The sequence below is a fragment of the Juglans regia genome, chromosome 6, assembly GCF_001411555.2.
Source record: "Juglans regia cultivar Chandler chromosome 6, Walnut 2.0, whole genome shotgun sequence".
NCBI lineage: Eukaryota > Viridiplantae > Streptophyta > Magnoliopsida > Fagales > Juglandaceae > Juglans > Juglans regia.
In genome coordinates, this window is record NC_049906.1 from 2,293,125 (window position 1) to 2,314,710 (window position 21,586).

The following is a 21,586-nucleotide window of genomic DNA, read 5'->3' on the forward strand; positions in this document are numbered from 1 at the left end:
GATACTCCAAAATAAATGATCCTTACCCCCAAACTTAAAGAACGCATTTTCCCTAATGTGAAGAATAAAATAGATGAAAAATTGAAAGGATAAAAGTAAACTTCCTTGAAAATGTTGCATGAATGCAATGGTAGGTATGGAGAAGTGTTATAGAAGTGCTATGATAAGTCTAGAGTAGGGAATAACATTGGAGGCAGTCATTTGGGCGCTGCGGCATCAGCTTTGGAGTGTGTGTTCCTGGGCGTGTTTCAAAGGAGTGCTGTGGTAGGATCTTCTAGCGCAGTGGTGCGGAGTTGCCCTATTTTTTTTTAGTAGACAAAAAATAACAATTTGTAAAGTGAGAGCATGAAAAAGAAAATAAAAGTGAAATAATCAGAAAAATAAAATAAAATAATGGAAAGAAATTTGGTTTGCCTCCTAAAAAGCGTTTGGTTATAGTTTTTAGCTTGACGTTTCCTTCTTTGAATCACCGATCAATACCATCAGCCACACCAGAAATTTGGATTTGATTGTATCCCGATTATCCATCTAGGAAACAATAATAAGCATGACTAGCAAATCGTTCCAGTATTTGATCATTGAAAGGGAGTGGAAAGTGATATTTTCATGTGGCATCATTGAATTTGTGGTAGTCTATGCACACTCTCCAACTTGTGACTGTTTTTGTTGGGATGAGTTCAATATTTTGATTCTCCACCATCGTCACTCCTCCCTCCTTGGGCACTACTTGCATCGGACTTACCCATGAGCTATCCGAAATAGGGTAAATAATTCTGGCATCCAACAATTTGAGAACTTTCTTTTTTACAATTTCTTGCAAGTTCGGATTAAGTCTCCTTTGTGACTGCACTGTAGGCTTATAATTATCTTCCATTAAAATCTTGTGTATGCAAAGTGAATGACTTATTCCTTAATGTCGGCTATAGTCCATCCCAAAGTTTGCTTGTGAGCTCTCAAAACTCGAAATAACTTCACTTTTTCAAGACCTGTCAAAGATAAAAAAAAAAAATTATTACGGGTAAAGAAGAATCGTGTAAATAAGCATATTTGAGATGAGAAGGAAAATGTTTGAGTTCGAAAGAAGGGGCCTCAGTAATTGATAGCTTTTGTGGAGTAGTGTTTTTTGCCAAATGTTATATTTTCTAACTTCCCTTTAGGCAAGTAAGGTGGAGATGCTTCCAAGTAGTGTGCACAATTGCTTATCTTAGAATTCTCAGACTTGGAAGTGCCAGATTGAACAAAACATGCATCAAGTGGTTTCTTAGGATAACTCTCTTCAAAACTTTCTATCACAAGTTCATCAATCACATCTATGTTGAAGCATGTATCAGTTGTTGATGGATATTTCATTGCTTCAAACACATTGAATTTAACTTATTCATCTTGCACTTGTAGTATTAGTTTTCCTTGTTGTACATTTATGAGAGTTCTTCCCATGGCTAAGAATGGTTGACTAAGAATAAGTGGTGTTTCTCGATCTTCCACCATATCTAAAACAATAAAATCTTCAGGAAAAATAAACTTGTCAACTTTAACAAGAACATCCTCTACCTTGCCTCTTGGTCGTTTAATGGATTAGTCTGCCAATTAAAGTGAAATGGTGGTGGCCTTGACCTCTTCTATCCCCAATTGTCTGAAAATAGAAAAAGACATCAGATTTATGCTAGCACCTAAACCACACAAAACTTTTTTGAAATAAGAGTTTCCAATAGTGTAAGGAATAATAAAACTCCTTGGATCTTTAAGATTTGATGGCAACATATTTTGCAAAATGGCTATGTACTCTTTAGTCAACTTCACGGTCTCATACTCTCCTAATTTCCTCTTATTTGATAGAATCTCCTTCATGAACTTCACATAGCTAGGCATTTGTTCCAAGGCATCTGCAAAAATAATGTTAATATGTAACTTTTTAAAAACATCAAGGAACTTAGAAAAGTGTTTATCTAGCTTATGTTTTTGAAGTCTTTGAGGAAAAGGTATAGGAGGAACATAAGGAGAAGTAAGAGAAGAAGACTTGGGAGGATTTCCCGAGTTTTTCACTGTTGGGCTCAAAATAGGGGTAGGCACCGCAAGCTTGGATGTGGGCGCTTCGGCTCTCACGGTCAGCTCATTTTTCCCTAAATTTTTCTCTTTCTCTTATAACTTAAGCTCCCTTCCACTTCTTAAAGTAATGACCTTCACTTCCTTTTTTGGGTTGTTTTCCATGGTGCTTGGAAGTGATCCTTAAGGCCTTTCGGACATTAATTTTGCCAATTGACCAATTGTCCTTTCAATGCTCCACATAGTGTTCTTATTGTTCTTTAGAGCAATGTAATGATCTTGAAATCTAGTATCGACCTTGGCCATAAATCTTGTCATTACCTCCTCCATATTCGACTTCTTCTTTTGTTGTTGAATTTAAAAATCCGATGGAGGCTTGGCAATATTTTGGGAGTTGAACCATGAGAAATTTGGGTGGTTTTGACATCCTGGATTGTGAGTATTGGAATAAGGATTGTTTTGTCGTTGGTAATTCAATACAAAGTTTGCTTGCTCCGAACTATTGCTGGCGAATGGATTTCCCACATGACAATCTACCCTAATATGATTCCCTGCACAAAATTCACAAATTACATTAGTAGATTGAATGAAACTCACATTGATATTGTCTAATTTTTTAGATAAAGTTGCAACTTGAGTAGCTAAAGCAGACAAAGAATCAATTTCGTGAACTCCCTGGGTTCTTTTTGGTGTCACTCAATCCACTAGCCATCGGTAATTGTTGGTTGCCATCTCCTCCACCAATTCATATGCGTCTTCCAGTGATTTCTTCATCAAAGTCCCTCCGACTGCCGCATCAATCATTGTACGTGTTGTAGGCTGCAAACCATTGTAGAAGGTTTGCACTTTAATCCAAACTGGAAGTCCATGATCTGGGCACTTTCTAAGCAAATATTTATACCTCTCCCAAGCTTTATAAAGCAACTCCATATCAAATTGGACAAAAGTGATGATATCATTTCGCATCTTCACGATTTTTGCTCGGAGAAAGAACTTTACTAGAAACTTTTTAGTCAAATCATCCCATGTAGCTATGGTTAATGGTGGAAGTGAGTTTAACTATCTTTACCTTGTCTCGGAGGGAGAATGGAAAGAGTCTCAATCTAATAGCATCATCAGAAACTCCGTTATGTTTAAAAGTATCACATAACTCCAGAAAATTAACTATGTGAGCATTTGGATCATCATGTAGCATGCCACTGAACTGCACCATTGAAGCCACCATTTGAAGAATAGCTGGCTTTATCTCAAAATTATTGGCTTGAATGGCAGGCTGTCTAATACTAGAAGTAGCTTTGGTGACCAAGGGGACAACATAATCTCCCAAAGTCCTGTTTCCAAGTTGATCTTCCATTATTTCGTTATAGGTTGTGGAATCCTCATTCTTCTCCTTGTTCAAACGATGAAGGGTGCGTTTAATTCTAGGGTCAAAAGGTACTAAGTCCAAGCTTCATGTACGTTTTATGCTAAGTCCAAGCTTCATGTACTTTTTATGCACAACTTAGGAAACCCGAAAAGAAGAATGAAAACAAAATTAACAATTAAGACTAAGATAAAAAAAATTTCAAATTAACCTAGAATTAGTTGGTATCAAAATTAATAGAAAATAAATAGTCTCCGGCAACAACGCCAAAAACTTATTGTGAATTTTTGCGAAATTGTAACAAGTAATATAGTCATAAAAAAGGATGTTGAACCCACGAGGACTATTTACCTATTAACTATTGAAATTGTTCTAATTCTAAATTATTTGAAAATCAAGAAAAGTGGAGGATTTTGAATTTGAAAAACAAAAACAATTGAAATTAAATCAACAAATGAAGAATTGACCAGATTTCACTCAAGAAGAAAACACTAAGGCATCCGACTCACCTAACCAATCCAATCCTAAATCCTAACCATACAATCAATCAATTATCATCTTATTTGACGGTGAAATATTCTAACTTCTCTAAGACTCTCTCTCGAGTAAAATTAGAATTACCCAACATACGATAACTCACGATATGACTATGCGAATTTAAAAGCATTTGAGCGCATTAAGATTAATAATATTTCACATAAAAGTCGTACAAATCACATTGGCATATCCCTATCTTTCGTTCAATTCATGACATATATCATACGAAACTAAACTACATGCATTATCTCTCGAATTAACATGCACAACAAATCACTCAACTATTGGCCAGATAATTGAAAGCATTAAACTCAATGATGTATACTCAAAATGAATGATAAAATTGTGATCACATAGAAATAAGATTCAGGATTGTCATGAAGAGGCTACATCGTAGCCTCAACAATAGAAATTAGTTCATAATAGAATAAAAACAAACCATAATAATTCTGAAATTCATAATGAAATTATACAAAGAGAAGATGAAAGAGTTAATAAGGAAATTGTATGTAGATCAAGAATCTCAATCGTTGACGAACTCCAATTCTGTAGATTTTCAACCTCCAACTTGATGCACCGTTTCCTCCTTGAAGATGTTCGATTTTAGTCAAGGCTTTAACATGAAAGTTGTAGGGTTTTCTCCTGACTTTCCGTAGACATTAAGATTGTCCTTATTGGAGTTGTCTAGCAAAAGTTATGCTCCAAAGACTGAATAGTATTTCAGGAATTTTGAGAAAGGAACATTTCCTATTCTCTAGATGACTCCTTCAATTTCTATAACTCCTTCAATTTATTTATTCCTAAACAAAATTAAAGAAAATAAAGAAAAACTGTAATAAATAAGAAAATTAAACACAAACTAGAATAAAATTAAGAATAAAAGTGTGACAAAACTTGTATAGAAATTAAGCACATCATCTACCACCCATTCAACATCGTAGCTTGCAACGTGCAGACATGTCTTGTCACTGGTGGAGAGTATTGCTACATCTCTCGAAAGAGTGACAAGAGTTTCACCATCTTATTTTCTCAGTTTACTACTTTGACCTTACTACCTTATAAACTTGTGGCAATGTTTCCTCATATGGCCTTTTTAGCCACAATGGTAACACTTCACGTTACCCATATGCTGGTTCCTTCTATTGCTAGACCTTCCATGTGGCTGAGACTTCCCTCTGTTTCTGCCTCCACTTCTCCCTCTGTCATTACCTTGAGGCCTCTCTCTACTATCGGTGACGAGGACATGAGAGTGACTCTTGCTCGTTTCCTTTCGTCTGGCTTCCTCATTGAACATGGCATCCTTAACCATCGTCATGGTAAGTTTCTTATCTGGAGTATAGTTGCTTAGGGAGACCACCAGCGTCTCTCAACTGTCTGGCAATGAATTGAGAAGTAGCAAAGCTTATTCTTTATTGCCAAGATTCAACTTGACGGACCTGAGCTGGTTAACTAGGTTTTGAAACTCGCTAGTGTGCTCGGCAACAAAGGTGTCACGCTTCAACTTCAAGTTAATAAGCCGTCTCATCAAGTGAGCCGTGTTTTGAACAGTCTTCGCTTGATACACATCCTCCAACTTCTTCCAGAGGTCATATGCATCTGTCTCTTGGGCCACGTGGTGAATGAGACTATGGTCGATCTATTGCCTGATCTGACCGATAGTTTTCTTGTGCATCTTTTTTCACACTTGATTCGAGACTTCATCTAGTTTCCTCCCCTTATTTTTCAAGGGGTCAGATAGATCTTTACAGTTCAAGAGATCCTCCATCCGAGGTCTTCAAAGACTGTAGTTTGAGTCAGTCAGCTTTATCATGGTGCTTGATGCTGAATCAGCCAATGACTTAGACTGATTCTAAGTTCAAAATGGAAGTACAGGAACTTCAAGGTGGAATTTTGCAAAAAGGACAACATCGTTGTGTCTGGAACGCCTGATGTTAGAGACAAGTCTTGTTTCATCCAAAATCTGTAACGCCCCGGTCCCGTACGAGTCGGAGAGTTACTCCACATTTCAACAATATAAAAAAAAGACTTCAAATTCCCAATATCACAGAAAAATTCAATTCAATCTAATTTCCTCAATATAACCAATTTTTCAAAATGCCAAGTCATCATAACACAATAAAATTTCTTAATAAAAATCGACAATACTCATAAAAAATTTCTATGCTTAATTCACTATGCTAAAATCATTTCATCCAATGCCTCATAATCTTGATCTTTAGCTAAACCATCAAAATATCTGAAATAAAAGTGCTTAAAAAAAATAAAAGATTAAAATACTTACAGTTTACTACCAAAACCAAATTGTAAAAATATTTAGTAATTTAACTTGAATTCGTAAATGTAAATTCTTATACTTCAAACAAGGCCCACTTAACACAAGTTTAATATAAAATCGGTCCAATATGAAACCATCTAAATGAAAATGCCGTTTTGGAAAACTAACAACATCAACATGCATGCTCGTTGGTATGGCTAGAAACAAGAAAAAATGTGGGACAAAATAAAAGGAATGCCTGGATCAAAACTGAGCAACATAGAGGCATAATCACCGAGGGAGGATGAGAGGCGCGACAAGACAGTGAGCTGGGCAAGGATTGACGGTGGTGAGCACGGTGGCATGGCACTGGACGAGAGAGAGAGCAAAAGAGAGAGAGCCCGAGAGTGAGACTCGTGAGAGGAAGACAAAGTGAAAGCGATAGAGGCTTACCGTGAGGGGTGGAGGTCGTGCACGGTGGTGTAACCATGGACAGAGGATCTGAGCACGACGTTGGTAGTGGTCAGAAGATCGAACTGTATCTCGAGCCCTCATCTATCAACTGTGAATGGCCAAGCGTGGGGACTCTTGGAGTAACGGCTAGTGGTTCGAGATAGGGCTCACGGTGACTGGGTGGTTGCTCTTGTGTGGCAAGGGCTGCATTGTGCGACACTTGTGGTGGTTGGGTAGCTTGCGGTGGTTTCGCTTGACACAAGGAGTTGCGGTTTAAGGTGGAGCTGGTGGTGGGTTGCTCTGTTTTTGGCATAGCAAAACAGAGGAAGTTGCTGGGTGGTTAGGACGCAGTTGATGGGCTGTTTTCATGGTATTTTTGACGTAAGGCAGCGCCTAGCGAGGTGGTTGAGTAGAGGAGGAAAGTTATTGTCTGGTTCGCAAAGGAGGGATAGGCCCGCAACAACGCTGATTCCTTTTTGGCGTGATCTTGACTGGTTCAGCGGAGGCTGACTAGTGTGTGAGACAGGTTTCCATTGAGGACACAAAGGTGCTGGGCAGTGGGGGCTGACCCATGGTGGTTGGATGGTGGAGTTTCCAGTACCTAGCGATTTGGTGCGGAGAAGATAGATAAATAGAGAGAGTTTGAGAGGATGGAAGAAAAAATAGAAATGCACTGCAAGTAGAAGACAATAAAAAAAATAGGAGGGAGAGACTCGAGTGATAGACGGAAATGAAATAAAGGAGATAACTTAAAAACGGAAAGGAAGTTCAAATTTCTAACTGCCTAGACGTGGAGATAATGGAGATTGGGTGAAGGAATCTTCGGAAGTGCAGAAACTGAAATTGAAGAATCGTCAAGAAGATAAAAATGCAAGCGGCATTACGCGTAGGCACATGTGGTTCACGCGCCTTCTAGGGCTTAGAGCGCGTGGGTGTCATGCATCGAAGCCTCTCTGGATCGTGTGGAGCACGTGCATCGTTCGTTTTGCCTCTGGTTTTCACTTTTTTTTGTCTCGATGAGATGAATACAGTGGTATGCTCAAATTTGCAAACTAAACAACGTACTAAAAACGAGTTTTCTACAAAAACTCCTCCCAACAATCGCTCTGGTACCACTTGTTAGAGAAATCACATAGCAGAATAAATAAACATACCCATGCACACAGTGATACCATAAATTTAACATTGTTCGGCAACTATCTACGTCTACAGGAAAAAGCTTCATTAATAAATAGTGTAATACAAAAAAATATTACAGAAAATGAAGATTATACTCAACTCAACTCAACTCAACTCAACTCAAAATTTTTTTTTCTTCTTCTAGGCTCTCCTTAGCTCTCTGTATTTCTCTACTGCTTGGTGTGTTTGAGGCTCACGGTGTCTCAATTTATAGGTTGAGATGAGAATGGAAGGCCGTGTGAACGCACGTAAATTTTGCGGAAAATCGGTTTTGTTGACTTTATTGGCAAACAAGCCCATGTGGGCTTGTTGGTGTAGGTGGTGCGTGGACTCTGTCACTGTTCTCAAAGTTTCTTTTCATACATAAAGTTGTCGGTTGCACGCTGACCGTATAATTTGGTCGCGCATACGGCGCACCCGTTATTAGCAATCTCGCTCGCATGCACCGCACGTCTCTCAAGTCGAAACAATCCTAAACTCACTGCTCCTATATCTCTCTTTTAGGGTTAATGCCATTCCCATACATTTTTCACTCTCGTAGAAAGTGTGGACAGCATTACGGGTTGGAACATTGAAACTCTCTCCACAATGGTTTGCATTTTTCACTTGTATAATTGGAATCTTTTCGCTTGTTTTCAGTTACTGAATGTTAATTTTTTTTCCTTGGTAAAAATACAACTTTTTGTGAAGTTGTTGGGGATATATTTGCGATGTCTGAAATGGGTTTGGTGGAAATGAATGATATTTATGATTAATTTCTGGGTTTGTATACAAACTAGGGTTTGAATTTGATAGCTTGAGTTGTGAGATTTACAAGCATTGTGATTTTTTGGATAGACTACATAGAACAGGTTCAGAGGAGTTACCTTTGTTTCTGTCTCTCCTTTTCCAACTGGTCTTTCCTCTCTCCGCTTCCTTCATATTGCTTTCCAGGATGGGCCTAGTTGGCAGACCAGGGTTTGCTGTTAGGAAACTGGATTCTGTTTGACCCCCACTTCCATCACCTCCTCCTTCACTCCTGCCTATATTATCTCGAAAAATCACAGATTCCCTCAATTTCCTCCCCGAGAATATCTTTTCTCGACCTTCCATAAGTGCCACACCTGCATCAGAATCTACAGATTCGTCCACTGATTCCTTGTGGTCAATTCTTTCCTTTCCACCAATTGATTCCCTTGGGGAAAGCCTTCAATCTTGCTCTTCCCTAAAACGGGTCCACTGATTGAGTCATCGGCCACTGCCGTGCCTGGCCTGGTTTTTGGGTTGCTCCCCTTTTGTTCCACCCCTTCCGATGGGCTGTATCAGTTTGATCACCTTCTTCCGGCTCCTTCGATCTAAAGAAAGTCTTCTTCCTAATCAGTTCGGCTCTCAACTGTAGACCAAATTGTTGTTCTGCTCCTCTGCTAATTTTTGTTTACCCATTTTTTTGCAGCCCTGAGCTTGGTGTATTACACAACCACAATTGAAGCACATTCAAGGGAATTTTTCGTATTTCATTGGGACCCAACTCCTCTTCCCTTGCAAATTCACAGTTCTTCCTCTAGCCAGGGCTTTTGTCAGATCAATTTCTATTTTCTCTCTTAGGAATTTACCCCATCCTCGTGCACATAAACTTCCAGTACGTTTCCTACAGATTTTCCAATGAGAATCCCTCTGTCACCGTTTAAACAAACCAGAGGAAGGTTATGAAATTGAACCCAAAATACCTCTATTGTGAAATTCAACAGATGAGGTTGGGAGAACCCATCAAACGGTTTTAGCACCAATAAGTAACTATCGAACAGCCATGGTCTGCCCTTCATGACTCTCTCCTTGTCTACTATGGTCGTGAACATAATAATGAATAAATTGCGCTTGATTTCTTTGAAAGACGCTGATTTGCTCAATTTCCATACTTTTGCCATTGTTGTTCGGAGAACTTCCTGCCCAATGGTGTTGATTGGCACAAATCTTCCCCACCAGAATCCTTTCTCCCTTACGTAATACTTCCTCTGATAAGCCTTCATTGAGATCAATCGAAGAGTTTTCCTCTTCAGACAAATGGAACTGATCCCTTACTTCCTCCAGTCCCTCCATTAACCCTCGTCCTAGCACCCTATTGACTTATCACTCTACCCTCACAGAAGCCAAGACTTTTTGCTCCGCCTCTTCCTTCTCAGAGAGACGGGAGAGAGAAGAATTAGTACCCTAAGTACTTATCAATTCAATATAAGCTTTGTAATTGGATTAATAGTTTGTTAGGATTTCGTGGTTTTGAGTTGTTCCAATACAAGGGGGCCCGACTGTGCATTCAAAGAACATTATATATCTCGGTTGTACGTGTAGGTTTCTTTGTATCAATGTGAGGGAACCGCATAATTAGAACATGTATGCTGGAGTAGAGGTACACTGTGGCTCTTTGTATGACTTGGAAGTTTGGAAAAAGGATATGGAGTCTTCACTAGAGGACGTAGGTCATGTTTGTTTTATGTGCATGTCCTTTTCATTACCTTGTCCACGCATGGCTTTAGTACGTCATTTGATTACCATGTATGTCTTTTGAAAAATTCTGTTTGGAAGCTGGTGTGCAAAGCACATCTTCCATTTTATTGACATGGTAAGACTTGATTTGGTAGAAAAACCTAAAATTAAAATCTCTTACAAATCGAGTCTTGCCATGTCAATAAAATGGAGGGTGTGCTTTTGCACACCAGCTTCAAAGTAGAAGAACTCATGTCTTTTTGCAATTTCTATTCATGCCTTGTTCCTTGTATAATTCTCACTGCTCATTTAACGGAACCATTGTACATTAGCCACTGGTTACTGGTGTTCTTTGATTATGACTGAGAATTGATACCTGATTTGTTTTTTCATCTGGTCTTAGACATATTTACATCAAGTTCACTTGTGTGTTCAGGCTGTCTCATGAGTGACTTAACCTTTATTTGTCAACTGTTTGTCTCTCTTAATCATAGTTAAAAGAGGAGGTTTGTATACAATTAAATAATCATTGTTTCTAAGCATTCTGCTCAAATGCTGCTCTCTGTGAGGTCTGCAATAGCTTATTTATCATCAATCCTTTGGCCTAAGTCCATAGTTCCCATGTACCACGTCATTTACTTAGTATTATAATTGGTTTTGTTTACGTGATATACCAAATTGAATTTTTGTCATATGTTCATTTGTTCCTTATGTAAAAGGATCATGTAACAGTCACCATTTATTCCCTAACGCTATTCCCATCCTGGTTTAGCAACAATCTCTTTACTTTATGTTTCCAGTTCACACATTCCTTGTATACATCATTTGTATTGGTGCTATTTTTTGTTTACATAAACTTTTAAGTTTGAAGTTTTCCAGCTGTGACTGCTATCATTGAAGGAATATAGTTAGGATGGGTTGTAATGATGCATGTCTTTGGTGTGGGCTTTGGGGCCTCAGACACACACACACACACACACACTTGCAATATGTAGGGGGTAAAGAGAGAGATGAAAAGTTGTGTTACTTATCTGTAGATGTATAATAGTTATATGTGGATATATGATGGCAATGCTCCAATTACTGTCTACTTTTGTTTCTGTAGGTGACTATTTGTCAGAAATGTGGTGACAGAGGCTTCTCTGTGGCTTTAATCTACTGTGCAAAATGCCAGGTTTCTGCTGAGCATCGGTATGACTTGTTGCGTTTTTTGTGATGGGTATTGGTATGCGTCATTTGCAATATGTGTGCGTGTGTTTATGCTCTAGAGGGTGTCTGCATACACGTATGACAGTAATAGACAGTATTTCTGATTCTGTTCGTTTGGATGCTTTGTAGAATATGAAATAACTCCACTGCCGCTGTATTAATTGTTTGAACACATAGGAAATATAAATAGCATCACAAAGAGTGAAGTTGTATTGCTCTGTGGATTCCTGTTTTGATTGGACTTGTTTCTTATTACTCATAAAAAAAATCATTTGGCTTATTTTAAATGCTATGACTACATTAAAAAAAAAAAAAACAACTTAAAATGGGTGCAGCTCTATATTCAAGAGAACGGATTTCATGTGGTTGTAATTTTCCTATTAGTTAAGGGCTATTTTTCGACTAAGTTTTCTTTTGGGTTTCCCCAGCTATTGCTTGGAAGTACTGCCAGCAACTTTTGATGAATATGTTACTTGGTTTTGTGACGATTGTGAACCAAAGGTTGGAAAGCTATATACTATCAACTTACCTAGCCCTTTCCCTCCTAGAGTAAGGCATTCTGTTGATTCAGAAAATAAGCGAGCAGTCCAATCTAGAATCGGGTTAAATAAGAATAATAACAACATCCAAGGATTGAAGGATAACGAGAAATTTGAAAAGAACAAGAAGAAGAAGAAGAAGAAGAAGAAGAAGAATAGAAGGGACATCAGTGTCTCTGTGGTTGAAACGGATGTGAGAATATGTGATAGTATTCCTTCCCTTCAACTGAATGAGACACATTGTGGTGAGATCTGGAAAAAAGGTCAGAAGCTTGGACAGGGGTATCCTAAACTCTGTGACATCCATTGTGGTGAGAAATGCGAAGAAGGTCAGAAGCTTGGACAAGAATCAGGACTCCATCTGAAAGATGGAGCCAATTTGGATGAAGGTGTTGAAGATGTTAGCTCTTCTATTCAATGCATAAAGACACATGGTCGTAAGAATTGTGAGAAAGATCTGAAGCTTGGACAAGAGTTCCGACTGGATCTGAATGATGGGACCAGTCTTGATGGGGAGATTGAATCTCTTAAAACCTCTCAAATAGCAACTTCCGATGTCTTAGAACGCCATGTCCCTTCACAGCCTATTGTTGATCCTATATGGAGGTAGTCTTTTTTCGTTGACGTTCTCTTAAGTAATGCTTTCACATCTGAGGCAACTTGTAAAGTTGTGCTCTGTTTTTGTCGACAGGGGTAGTTTATGCATCTGCAACAATAGTTTTGACCCTCTTAGCATTGTAGCCCATTTGTCTAGCTTAGCATGTTCTAAAGTCTGTGAGGAGACAAAATTGATACCGGAGTTGCTTTATGCCGAGTTGCTTCTTAGGTCTCAAGTGTGGCCAAAAGGTTTTGAGAAGTGGGGCCCAACTGATCAGAGTATTGCTCTTTATTTCTTTCCAGACAATGAAAGGTGATGTTTATGAAAAAGTTTAATTACTTTCCTCTCATTAATGTGATTGGAGTCTTCTAAATATTAGTACTTTTGCAGTGATGAAATTGCTTGTGAGAGGCTGGTAAAATTGATGATTGGCCAAGACCTTGCGTTGAGATCTTTGGTTAAAAATGCAGAACTTTTAGTTTTCCCTTCGAAGAAACTGCCTGTGCAGTATTGGAGTGAGCCCAATTGTCTTAAATTTCCCAAAAGCAATCCTTATTTTGTTTTAGTGAACTTCATTTTAATATCTTTTTTTGCATGAAGTAAAACTCGTTTTGTTTTTTAAAGAAGAAAAAATGATCGATTTGCAGGATTTCAGGGGAAGTTTTATCTGTGGGGTGTGTTCAGGCAAAAAAAGCAAAAGCTTCACAGGTAAGAAACCCAGGTGTCTCTGAAGTGGAGAAGACCGATACAAATGCCTTGAGCTGGGATCGGTGGATTTCAATACCTGTTCGTTAAACAACAATGGTAGTTATGGTTTTAAGATAAAAGTTTTGGTTTTGCTCTTCAGAATGTAAATATCACTAGTGATTTTGGCGAGGTCCGAAAACTTTAGTCATTTAGGCTGACACTGCTGAGATTAGAAGTCAATCAGGGAACAGAGCCATGAATATGGAGCAGGAATTGGAACTTTGTATGCTTAAAAAAATCCATGAGTATTCCTCTAATCCTTGAGTCGATCTTTTGGCTGGTCAAGTCTACACATGGAGGTGGGATCGATGTTTCACAGAACTCATTTCTTGAACTAATCATCATGGAGTTATTAAATTCATTGTTTTTTGTTTACATTTAGGTAAATGGTCATGGAAAGTAGATTTTATGTCCTGTATAATGTTTTTCGTTATTGTGAGGTCAAGCCCATGAAAATATTATCACTCATATATAACATTTTTTTTAATAAATGTATGCTCCAGGATGATCAAGAGTTGCAAAAGTTGAAACCCATTTAGGGTCAGTGAATAGAAAGCGGCCAATCGTTTGACTCAAATTTCAAGCAAAAGTGGTCTTTAAACCCATTGAATTGAAACAGTGGTCAAGATTCCAAGAACTCATCCGGTTCCTGATTAGTGTTTGATAAGGTAGCAATTGGTCATGGACTAGATGGTGAATCTTTTTCAGAAAAACACATTTTTAATAGAGTTTGGGATATTACAAGAAAAGATCAAACCATCGTGAATGAGCTCTAAAAGGCCTAGTTTGAAAGTTCAAAACTTGACTGCATTAAAAAAGCAGCGACTGGAAAGACTTCCCCAGTCATGGGTGCATGTAAATGGGAAAAAGGGAATTCACTTTTGACAACATCCCAAACTAAGCCAATGGTATAATTATGACCTATGCCTTCAATTAGTCTGGAAGATTATACAAAAGTAAACTCAGAAGTTGATATGATTTTATATGATTTGTCATATCTATTTCACAATAAAAGTAATTTTATAATCTGGCATACTACATTAATAAATTACGTTACTTTGTGGGTTTACTTTTATAGTTAAAGTATTTCTCAAAACATAATACTTCAGGTCTACAGCATTCAATGTATTTAATATGGTGTCAACTTTTTTCTATTAGAAGTGGACCAATGACCTAATCCATCTAGAAGGAACGTGACTAAGAAATTATCTCTGATAGCTGGTTTACGACGAAATTTGTGTACTGATCATAAGGTACCAACTAAATTAAAAAAAAAAAAAAAATTACAATTTGATCTTTAGTAGGCTAGTTTTTCCTTCCTAAACTTCTCTTAATCCAACCATACACTCCCATGTAGCTTTGGACAAAAGAAGAGAAAAAAAAAAAAAACAATTAAACAAGTGATTGAGTAATATATATATATATATGTATGTATGTATATATGTATGCTAAATATCTTGACTTCCCAACCCCAAAATAGATTTGTTCATACACAGCATATACACCCAATTAGGAGCAAATATATATATCCTTGAAGTTTTAGAAAGGAAGTGGGAAAGTAAAAAGGTTTAGTCGATTCAACCTGAAAAAGGTCAGTGCACGTTGTTTTACAAATGAAAAATGATAATATGACCACCAAATGGGCCCACTCATAAATTTTTATGTTTTATTTTTATTTTTTTTAATAGTTAAGAAAGTGATTATTGCTGAGTGAAAAAAAATATATTCATCATCTATTTTCTCATCATTCTCTCATCATCCCATGATGTAATATTAAATGATAAGTTTATAAATGAAATATAATAAATAGTCTCCAATAATCTAATACCATATAATAGAATGATGAGAATTAAGATAATGAGTAGTATTACTCGAGAAAGCTGTGATCAGAGCTGGTCTGCATGAAAATTATTAACTTATAAAGCCAAGCAAGCAGATTAGGATGATCAATATTTAAGCACTTAATTAATTTGAGGTGCATGCGTATGCATGGATGATTAATATTGAACTAAAAGTTAAAGTTGAGCTTCCATGTAATTAATTAATTAATTAAGCTCAAATAATAATAACTTTATTGTTTATTAGGCGGCTAATTTTAAGCAGGTTTGGCAATCTTCATGAACTAAACTTGTTGATCTGACAGACAGAACCAAACAAAGTAGGCCTCCATTATTAGATCCAGGAAATGATCATGATAATCAAGATCAATATAATTAGAAGAGTTATGAACATATATATGCACATATATACGACGTTAAAAAATCGAGTAGAAGCGATAAATAAATGATCAGTCGCGTGTTAGTAATAAAACATATAATATATAAAATTTTATTTATGAAATAGAAGCTAATTTGCTCCTATTGATCAGTCACATTATCGCGTTCTCTCATTAAGTACTAATGCTTGTTCATAAGTATTGTGGAGTATTCTTGCGTATTTTTTTTTTTAAATGTGGTTAAATTTGGAGAGTAATACTATACACCCACACTTTCATCCCATTACGTAAAATGCGGCACCGCACATTTATCACTGTCGGACTGAGATTATGTTGTCTAATGAAGGGCTTTGAAATGAGTTTACGACCGAGTCATGGCCATGGCCGACCGTATCCAAAAAATTAAATAAACAAAAATAGAGGGCACCATTTTTCTTTTAATATTAATAAAAGAGTTTTTCTACTCAGCAACCTTAAACCATACATCTACTGATATGGGTGTTTAATTATTATTTTTTTTATCTTTTTATTCTTTCTCCCTTAGTAGATGTATACGTGTTGTAGAGCTGCTGAATAGAACTTTTCTTAATAAAATTGTGATGAAAATGATTATTTACTATGAATAAATATTTTTCTTGTAGTTAGTAATATTCTTGACTTTGCTGATTCGACTCTTCATTATTCCCTTTATAACATTTAGAAAACATTGAAAATATTAAGCTCATTAATCAACCATGAAAAGTCTGATGAGCACTCATGATTATTTGGACACTAGATAATTTGACATGGTATCATATTATATAATAGAGATATAACTCATGGTACGTCGGTCTACTTAAGGAAATCTAATCCGCTAATTGAGGCTTAGAATTAGTTACAAAATTCTCAACACGTTTTTAGGAAAAATCAAACATAGTTTCTCGGGGTAGCTTTCCAAAGCTGACGATCATTTTTGAAAGGTTTATTATGGTTTGGAATGGGACTGGTCATAAAAGAATTGCAACCACACATGCAAGCAGATCCTAAAATTGTTAGGTGTCTAATTATTTAGCTTTCTTCAATGGGCACGTTGACCGTGATGATCATGATCATCAGTTTCGATCTTAAGACCAAATACCATGATGTAATTAATGGCAATGAAAACGTCATACTTTTTTTAATTCTTCTAAATATTGCTCGATCGGGCCCTAGTACGTACTAGTTAAGGAGTATATTACAAACCCTTTTGGAAGCAATATCAAGCATGTATGCATGCATGCATGCCTGGCTTCTACAAGGCCAATTAACGATGGATCGAGGGACGGTAAAAAGAGAAGAAGATTATGGAAATTAGGCATGCGTTATTTAAGTAGTTTTAAGTTGCGTTTGAGTAGTGAGGTATTTTTAGATATTTTGTGAATAGTAATAAAAAAGTAATGATAGAATATTAAATAGTAGTAAATAGTACTAATGAAAAATAATAATAAATAATAATAAAATATTATTCTCAGTACCCAAATTAGGCCTCAAACTCAATGAACTAATTGGAGGCAAGTGTAAAATTTGTGCAAAAAGCATAAAAAGATCAGAGAGATCATTGAGAATTAAATGTTAATGTACGTTGCAAGTTAATTACGAGACATAACAAGAAATGAAAGCAATTGAGAAAAGGATGTGATTTGAGGCAAATAGTCCTGAAGTATGGCCCACCAAATTAAAACTTGAATTTGAAAACAGAAAATTAATGCCATTAAGAAGTCTTCAAAGTAGCATCGATCTCCACAAAAATACCCCTTTCTGTATATATATGATCTTCTTCTTGATCACCATTGAAGCTATACCAAAAAAATTAAGAAAAGACCTGTCTAAGTCTCTCATCTCCCGTAGTGCGCAACAGGGAAGAATAACGAATATGATCAATTGCCAAAAAAACTATTTAATAAGTTCTCATCAATATCATCGTCATCATCTATGGATATTGGAGTTGTACTAGGGTATGTCAATACTGGAGGCGAAACAAAGTTTGGAGGACTAGGCTGCATGAAACTACCTTCCATGCCAAAAGAATTGTTGAATGAATACTGATCTATGGATGGTATTGTACTAGGGTATGCCATTGGAGGTGAAACATGAAAGCTTGGAGGACTAGGCTGCATGAAACCGCCTTCCATGCCAAAAGAATTGTTGAATGAGTAACATGAATTATTAGGGTATGTCATTGGAGGTGAACCAAAGCTTGAAGGTCTAGGCATGAAAGTACTACCTTCCATGCCCAAAGAAATGTTGAATAAGTAATTTATCGATGAAGTTATACTAGGCCGGTATGTAATTGGTGGTACTGAAACTAAGTTCGAAGAACTTGGCATGAAACTACCTTCCATGTGATTGTTCGTGCCACCATGAAGCAGTACAGGGCTTAAATCGGGAAAGAAATTGCTAAGATGGGTCGGAACAGATGGGGGGGAGAAAAAGTTTGGTGGAATTGGAGGAAGTGTAGTTGGCACTGGTGACAGTATTCCCGGAAAAGAACCCATCATCTCAACCCCGCGATCAACACCCAATATCCCTGCCATGCCACCCACGTCGACGCCACCAGCTTCTTGCTGTTTCTTCCCTTGATCAAGAGCCGCCGTCGACGATATTGTACCATTGTTGTTGCCGTTGAAAGGGTTGCTAGACTGATCAACGATGGATGTGGAAGAAGATGAAGACGAGGATGATGATGGCAATCCGGTCAGGCGTTGAACAAGTGTCTTGAAGTTTTCTGGGCTGATGTGAATTATCTTAGGTGAGTCCAAGTAGATTACGACTGGCTTTCGAGGCTGAGAGTGTGGCTGCGCCGGGGAACGTTTCTTGATCTTGTGGGATTCTGTGTTTATTCTGAGACGCGGGGGACGAGTACCTTGGAGCTCTCTAATTCTTGGTGATCTGCCGGCGGCAGGGATATCCGACGAAGAATCCATGCTAGCTAGCTGAATATTGACGGTTAACACATAAAGATATATATATATATATATATATATATATATATATATATATATATAAAAGAAGAGAAAGTCAATCGCGTAGTAGGAATGATTAATTAATGCAAGAAAAGATTACATATAATAAAAAGTGGTCCACTTGGAGGGGATGTTAAAGAAATGGTAAGTATTGGACGGTTTCGTACGTGATGGTATGAATTGGTCTATACTTTTGTGGAAGTTGGAAGGGGTCGTGTGCCAATCACAGATCAGGGAGATGATCATGACCTGGCATCCACGTAAGCTTATATATGAATTTTGTCCGAGAAGAGTTATAACAATATGACTACTTTTCATCTTGAATTTTATAATTTCAAGATGCATAACAATATGACTACTTTGGGTTTCATTTAACTAATTATGAAACTATTTAAAATAGAGAAAATCTATTCAAAAATCTTATTTTTTATACGCTCAGTACATCGCTATATAGAAAATTTTCACGTCAGTTATATTAAAAAATATTAATATTTTGATTTTTTTAAAATTATAATGAATTCTACTTATAATTAAGTAGTGTACACACCAATTTATGTATAACAAAAATCTTTAAGATGAAAAGTAAAACATCTAGTACTACTCGTTTTGTGTTGGACAAGTCAATTACGTACTAATAATTAGCTATCTTGTCACAAACATGGTCAAGATGACTGAATCATACATGGCGCTTAAGCAGCAAAAATTCATCATGTGGGCCTCTCCTATGGCAGTGTGGGAGCTTCAAAGAAGATCAGAGCCGCACGAATACGGTAGGACTTATTTCTCTTGTCTCTGAGCATATATCGACCTTTCTGTCCTTGGGGATTGGTATTTGTGGGGTAGTCATCATCATGTGAGTGTGAAAGTTCAGAATTCACACACACACATATATATAATTGCCGGGGTGCATGCACCAAATAATATCCACGTCCATTAGTGTAAATAGTTTTCTTCCTCTTTCTTTTTAAGTATTTTTAAAATAATTTTAATTATAAAAAAATATAAATTTATTAATAGTCACTTCCTTAATTATTATTAAAAAAAAATTAAAATAAATGAGTGGACACGCACGTTTGAGAGTCGTACTAGTATTTTCCTATTTAATTTGCGGATAACATTAAAGTTTTTAATTGTTCAGGTGTGCTCTAATTAAGATTTTGTTTACACTCAACGCTGAGTGAATTATTTAACAGATCCATAAATTAGATTGGGAACGTGAATACCAGCCAGTACTGCCATGCACATACACGCCGTTCCCCAAGGAATATCAAGTTAATAATCAAATACTCGTGCAGCAAACAAGAACTCAAGAAAACTGAGCAGAGTTGCATCAAACAACTCAGCCAGTTACCATGCATACACAGATGAAGCAGATCATAACAACTCCACAGCAACGCAGACTCATGCTGGACAGCATCAGCATCAAGTGCAACAGATCATCCCAAACAGCATCCCAACCATGCATAACACTTATATTATTATATGCAGCTAGCAAGGCTAGCAGAGAACATCAACAGCAAGGCTAATTGGAAGACTAGCAGCATGCATGGAAAGCCATTGCAAGCATAAACTTGACAGCACAGATCAGAGCAGCAAACCATGATCAATCTAATCGCTAGATATATATATATATATATATATATAGATATATATTTATATCCTCGCAAGCAGATCGATCCTCAGGAATAAGGCTCTATGCTAGCTCTTATAACAAGCCTTTGTACGTATTGATCTGCAGAGGGGAACGGGATTTTCGTGAAGATATCAACTTAATTATATATAATGCAGAAATTAATACGATCAAGCAATAAACCCTCCACAATGCGTGCGACGTACGAACGTCGCGGCCATTAATTAAAGTCGATGAATATCTTAATGAAAGGTTACTTCAAGGAGGAAACCATAATATATATATATATATATATATAATATTAAAACAGTAAGTTATCAATAACTTAGTAAACAGAGAACATATACTAGCGTGCAAACATGAGCATTTACAAAGTACATCATGCAGAACAAAAATATTTTCCAGGATTATCATGTAGAACAAAACATGTTTTTCAAAAGTAACAGAGCGATGATTTTAAGACAAGTAAAACCCGTAGTACTTTGGCATAACATAAACTGAGTATCATTATCACATCAAAACAGAGCATCTCACAGAGCAGAGACTATGTTTCATATTGTGGTAGGGTTGTGCTGACCTCGGTGGCCAAACCAGACAGAGACAGATGTGAAATCTTTCTTTTATTCTTTTCGGAGTCCCGAGTGTGCACACAGGAAATACCACAATAAAACCACTTTGTTTTCAAAGTGGGTGCACTCAGAGATAGAGAAGTTGATACCAACCCAAACAGAGCAGAACATAGCAGAGCAGAGCAGAGCAAAGACAGTCAGATGCAAAATCAATACACCATGCCAAAGGTTTTTAGATGCCATATCAAAGCAGAACATAGTACCAGAACATAACCAGGTCATTCTTACATACTGAAAATAAAAGTCGGAGCATCTTTCTAAATAAATGTACAATTTTTCAGAATTCTCAAATATCGTTCTTTTTCATATTTAAGAGATATCATAACAAAATTTAGCTCATGTCTACACAATGCATGTCAGAAAGGGTTACTTCAAGGAGGAAACCATAATATATATATATATATATATATATATATATATGATATTAAAGCAGCTTCAAATTTCAATTCCACAAAACATGATTTCGAGATAAACTAATAATTAATTTTCACCCAATCCGATCACGTGGGACTTAGACAATCTTATCCATTTACAATCAATACTCCTGGTTTCATAATATTTTTTGCTCATCGATTGGGAAAAACATTAAATTAAAACCGGACATCCCATGCTAAGGGATTTCATGACCTAAATATTTATAAGGTTGGCAACTTCGAATTAATTTGAAATCTCTAGAATATATATATTTCTACCTCTTTTAACATGATGATCTCATGACCTTCTTGTACGTACGTAATTAAGAAGAATAG

The 21,586-nt window shown here is 36.8% G+C and overlaps 2 protein-coding genes across 3 annotated transcripts; one reads left to right on the plus strand and one right to left on the minus strand.

Moving 5' to 3' along the window:
* The first annotated feature begins 8,242 nt into the window (after positions 1–8,242).
* LOC109005388 lies at positions 8,243–13,873 on the plus strand. Of its 2 annotated transcripts, none has more exons than XM_035691025.1 (6): positions 8,243–8,420; positions 11,395–11,480; positions 11,927–12,643; positions 12,729–12,947; positions 13,026–13,150; positions 13,283–13,873. In XM_035691025.1, exons 1-6 carry the CDS (start codon positions 8,418–8,420, stop codon positions 13,345–13,347), a joined length of 1,215 nt encoding a protein of 404 aa, XP_035546918.1. In that variant the 5' UTR covers positions 8,243–8,417; the 3' UTR covers positions 13,348–13,873. The 2 variants fall into 2 exon arrangements, with proteins under 2 accessions (XP_035546918.1, XP_018839858.1); XM_018984313.2 differs by lacking the exon at positions 8,243–8,420 and adding an exon at positions 8,617–10,278.
* A 3,619-nt stretch (positions 13,874–17,492) lies between these two features.
* On the minus strand, positions 17,493–18,539 carry LOC109005379. Its single transcript, XM_018984303.1, has one exon. The coding sequence runs from the start codon at positions 18,537–18,539 to the stop codon at positions 17,493–17,495; it is 1,047 nt and encodes a 348-aa protein (XP_018839848.1).
* Positions 18,540–21,586: the final 3,047 nt, after the last annotated feature.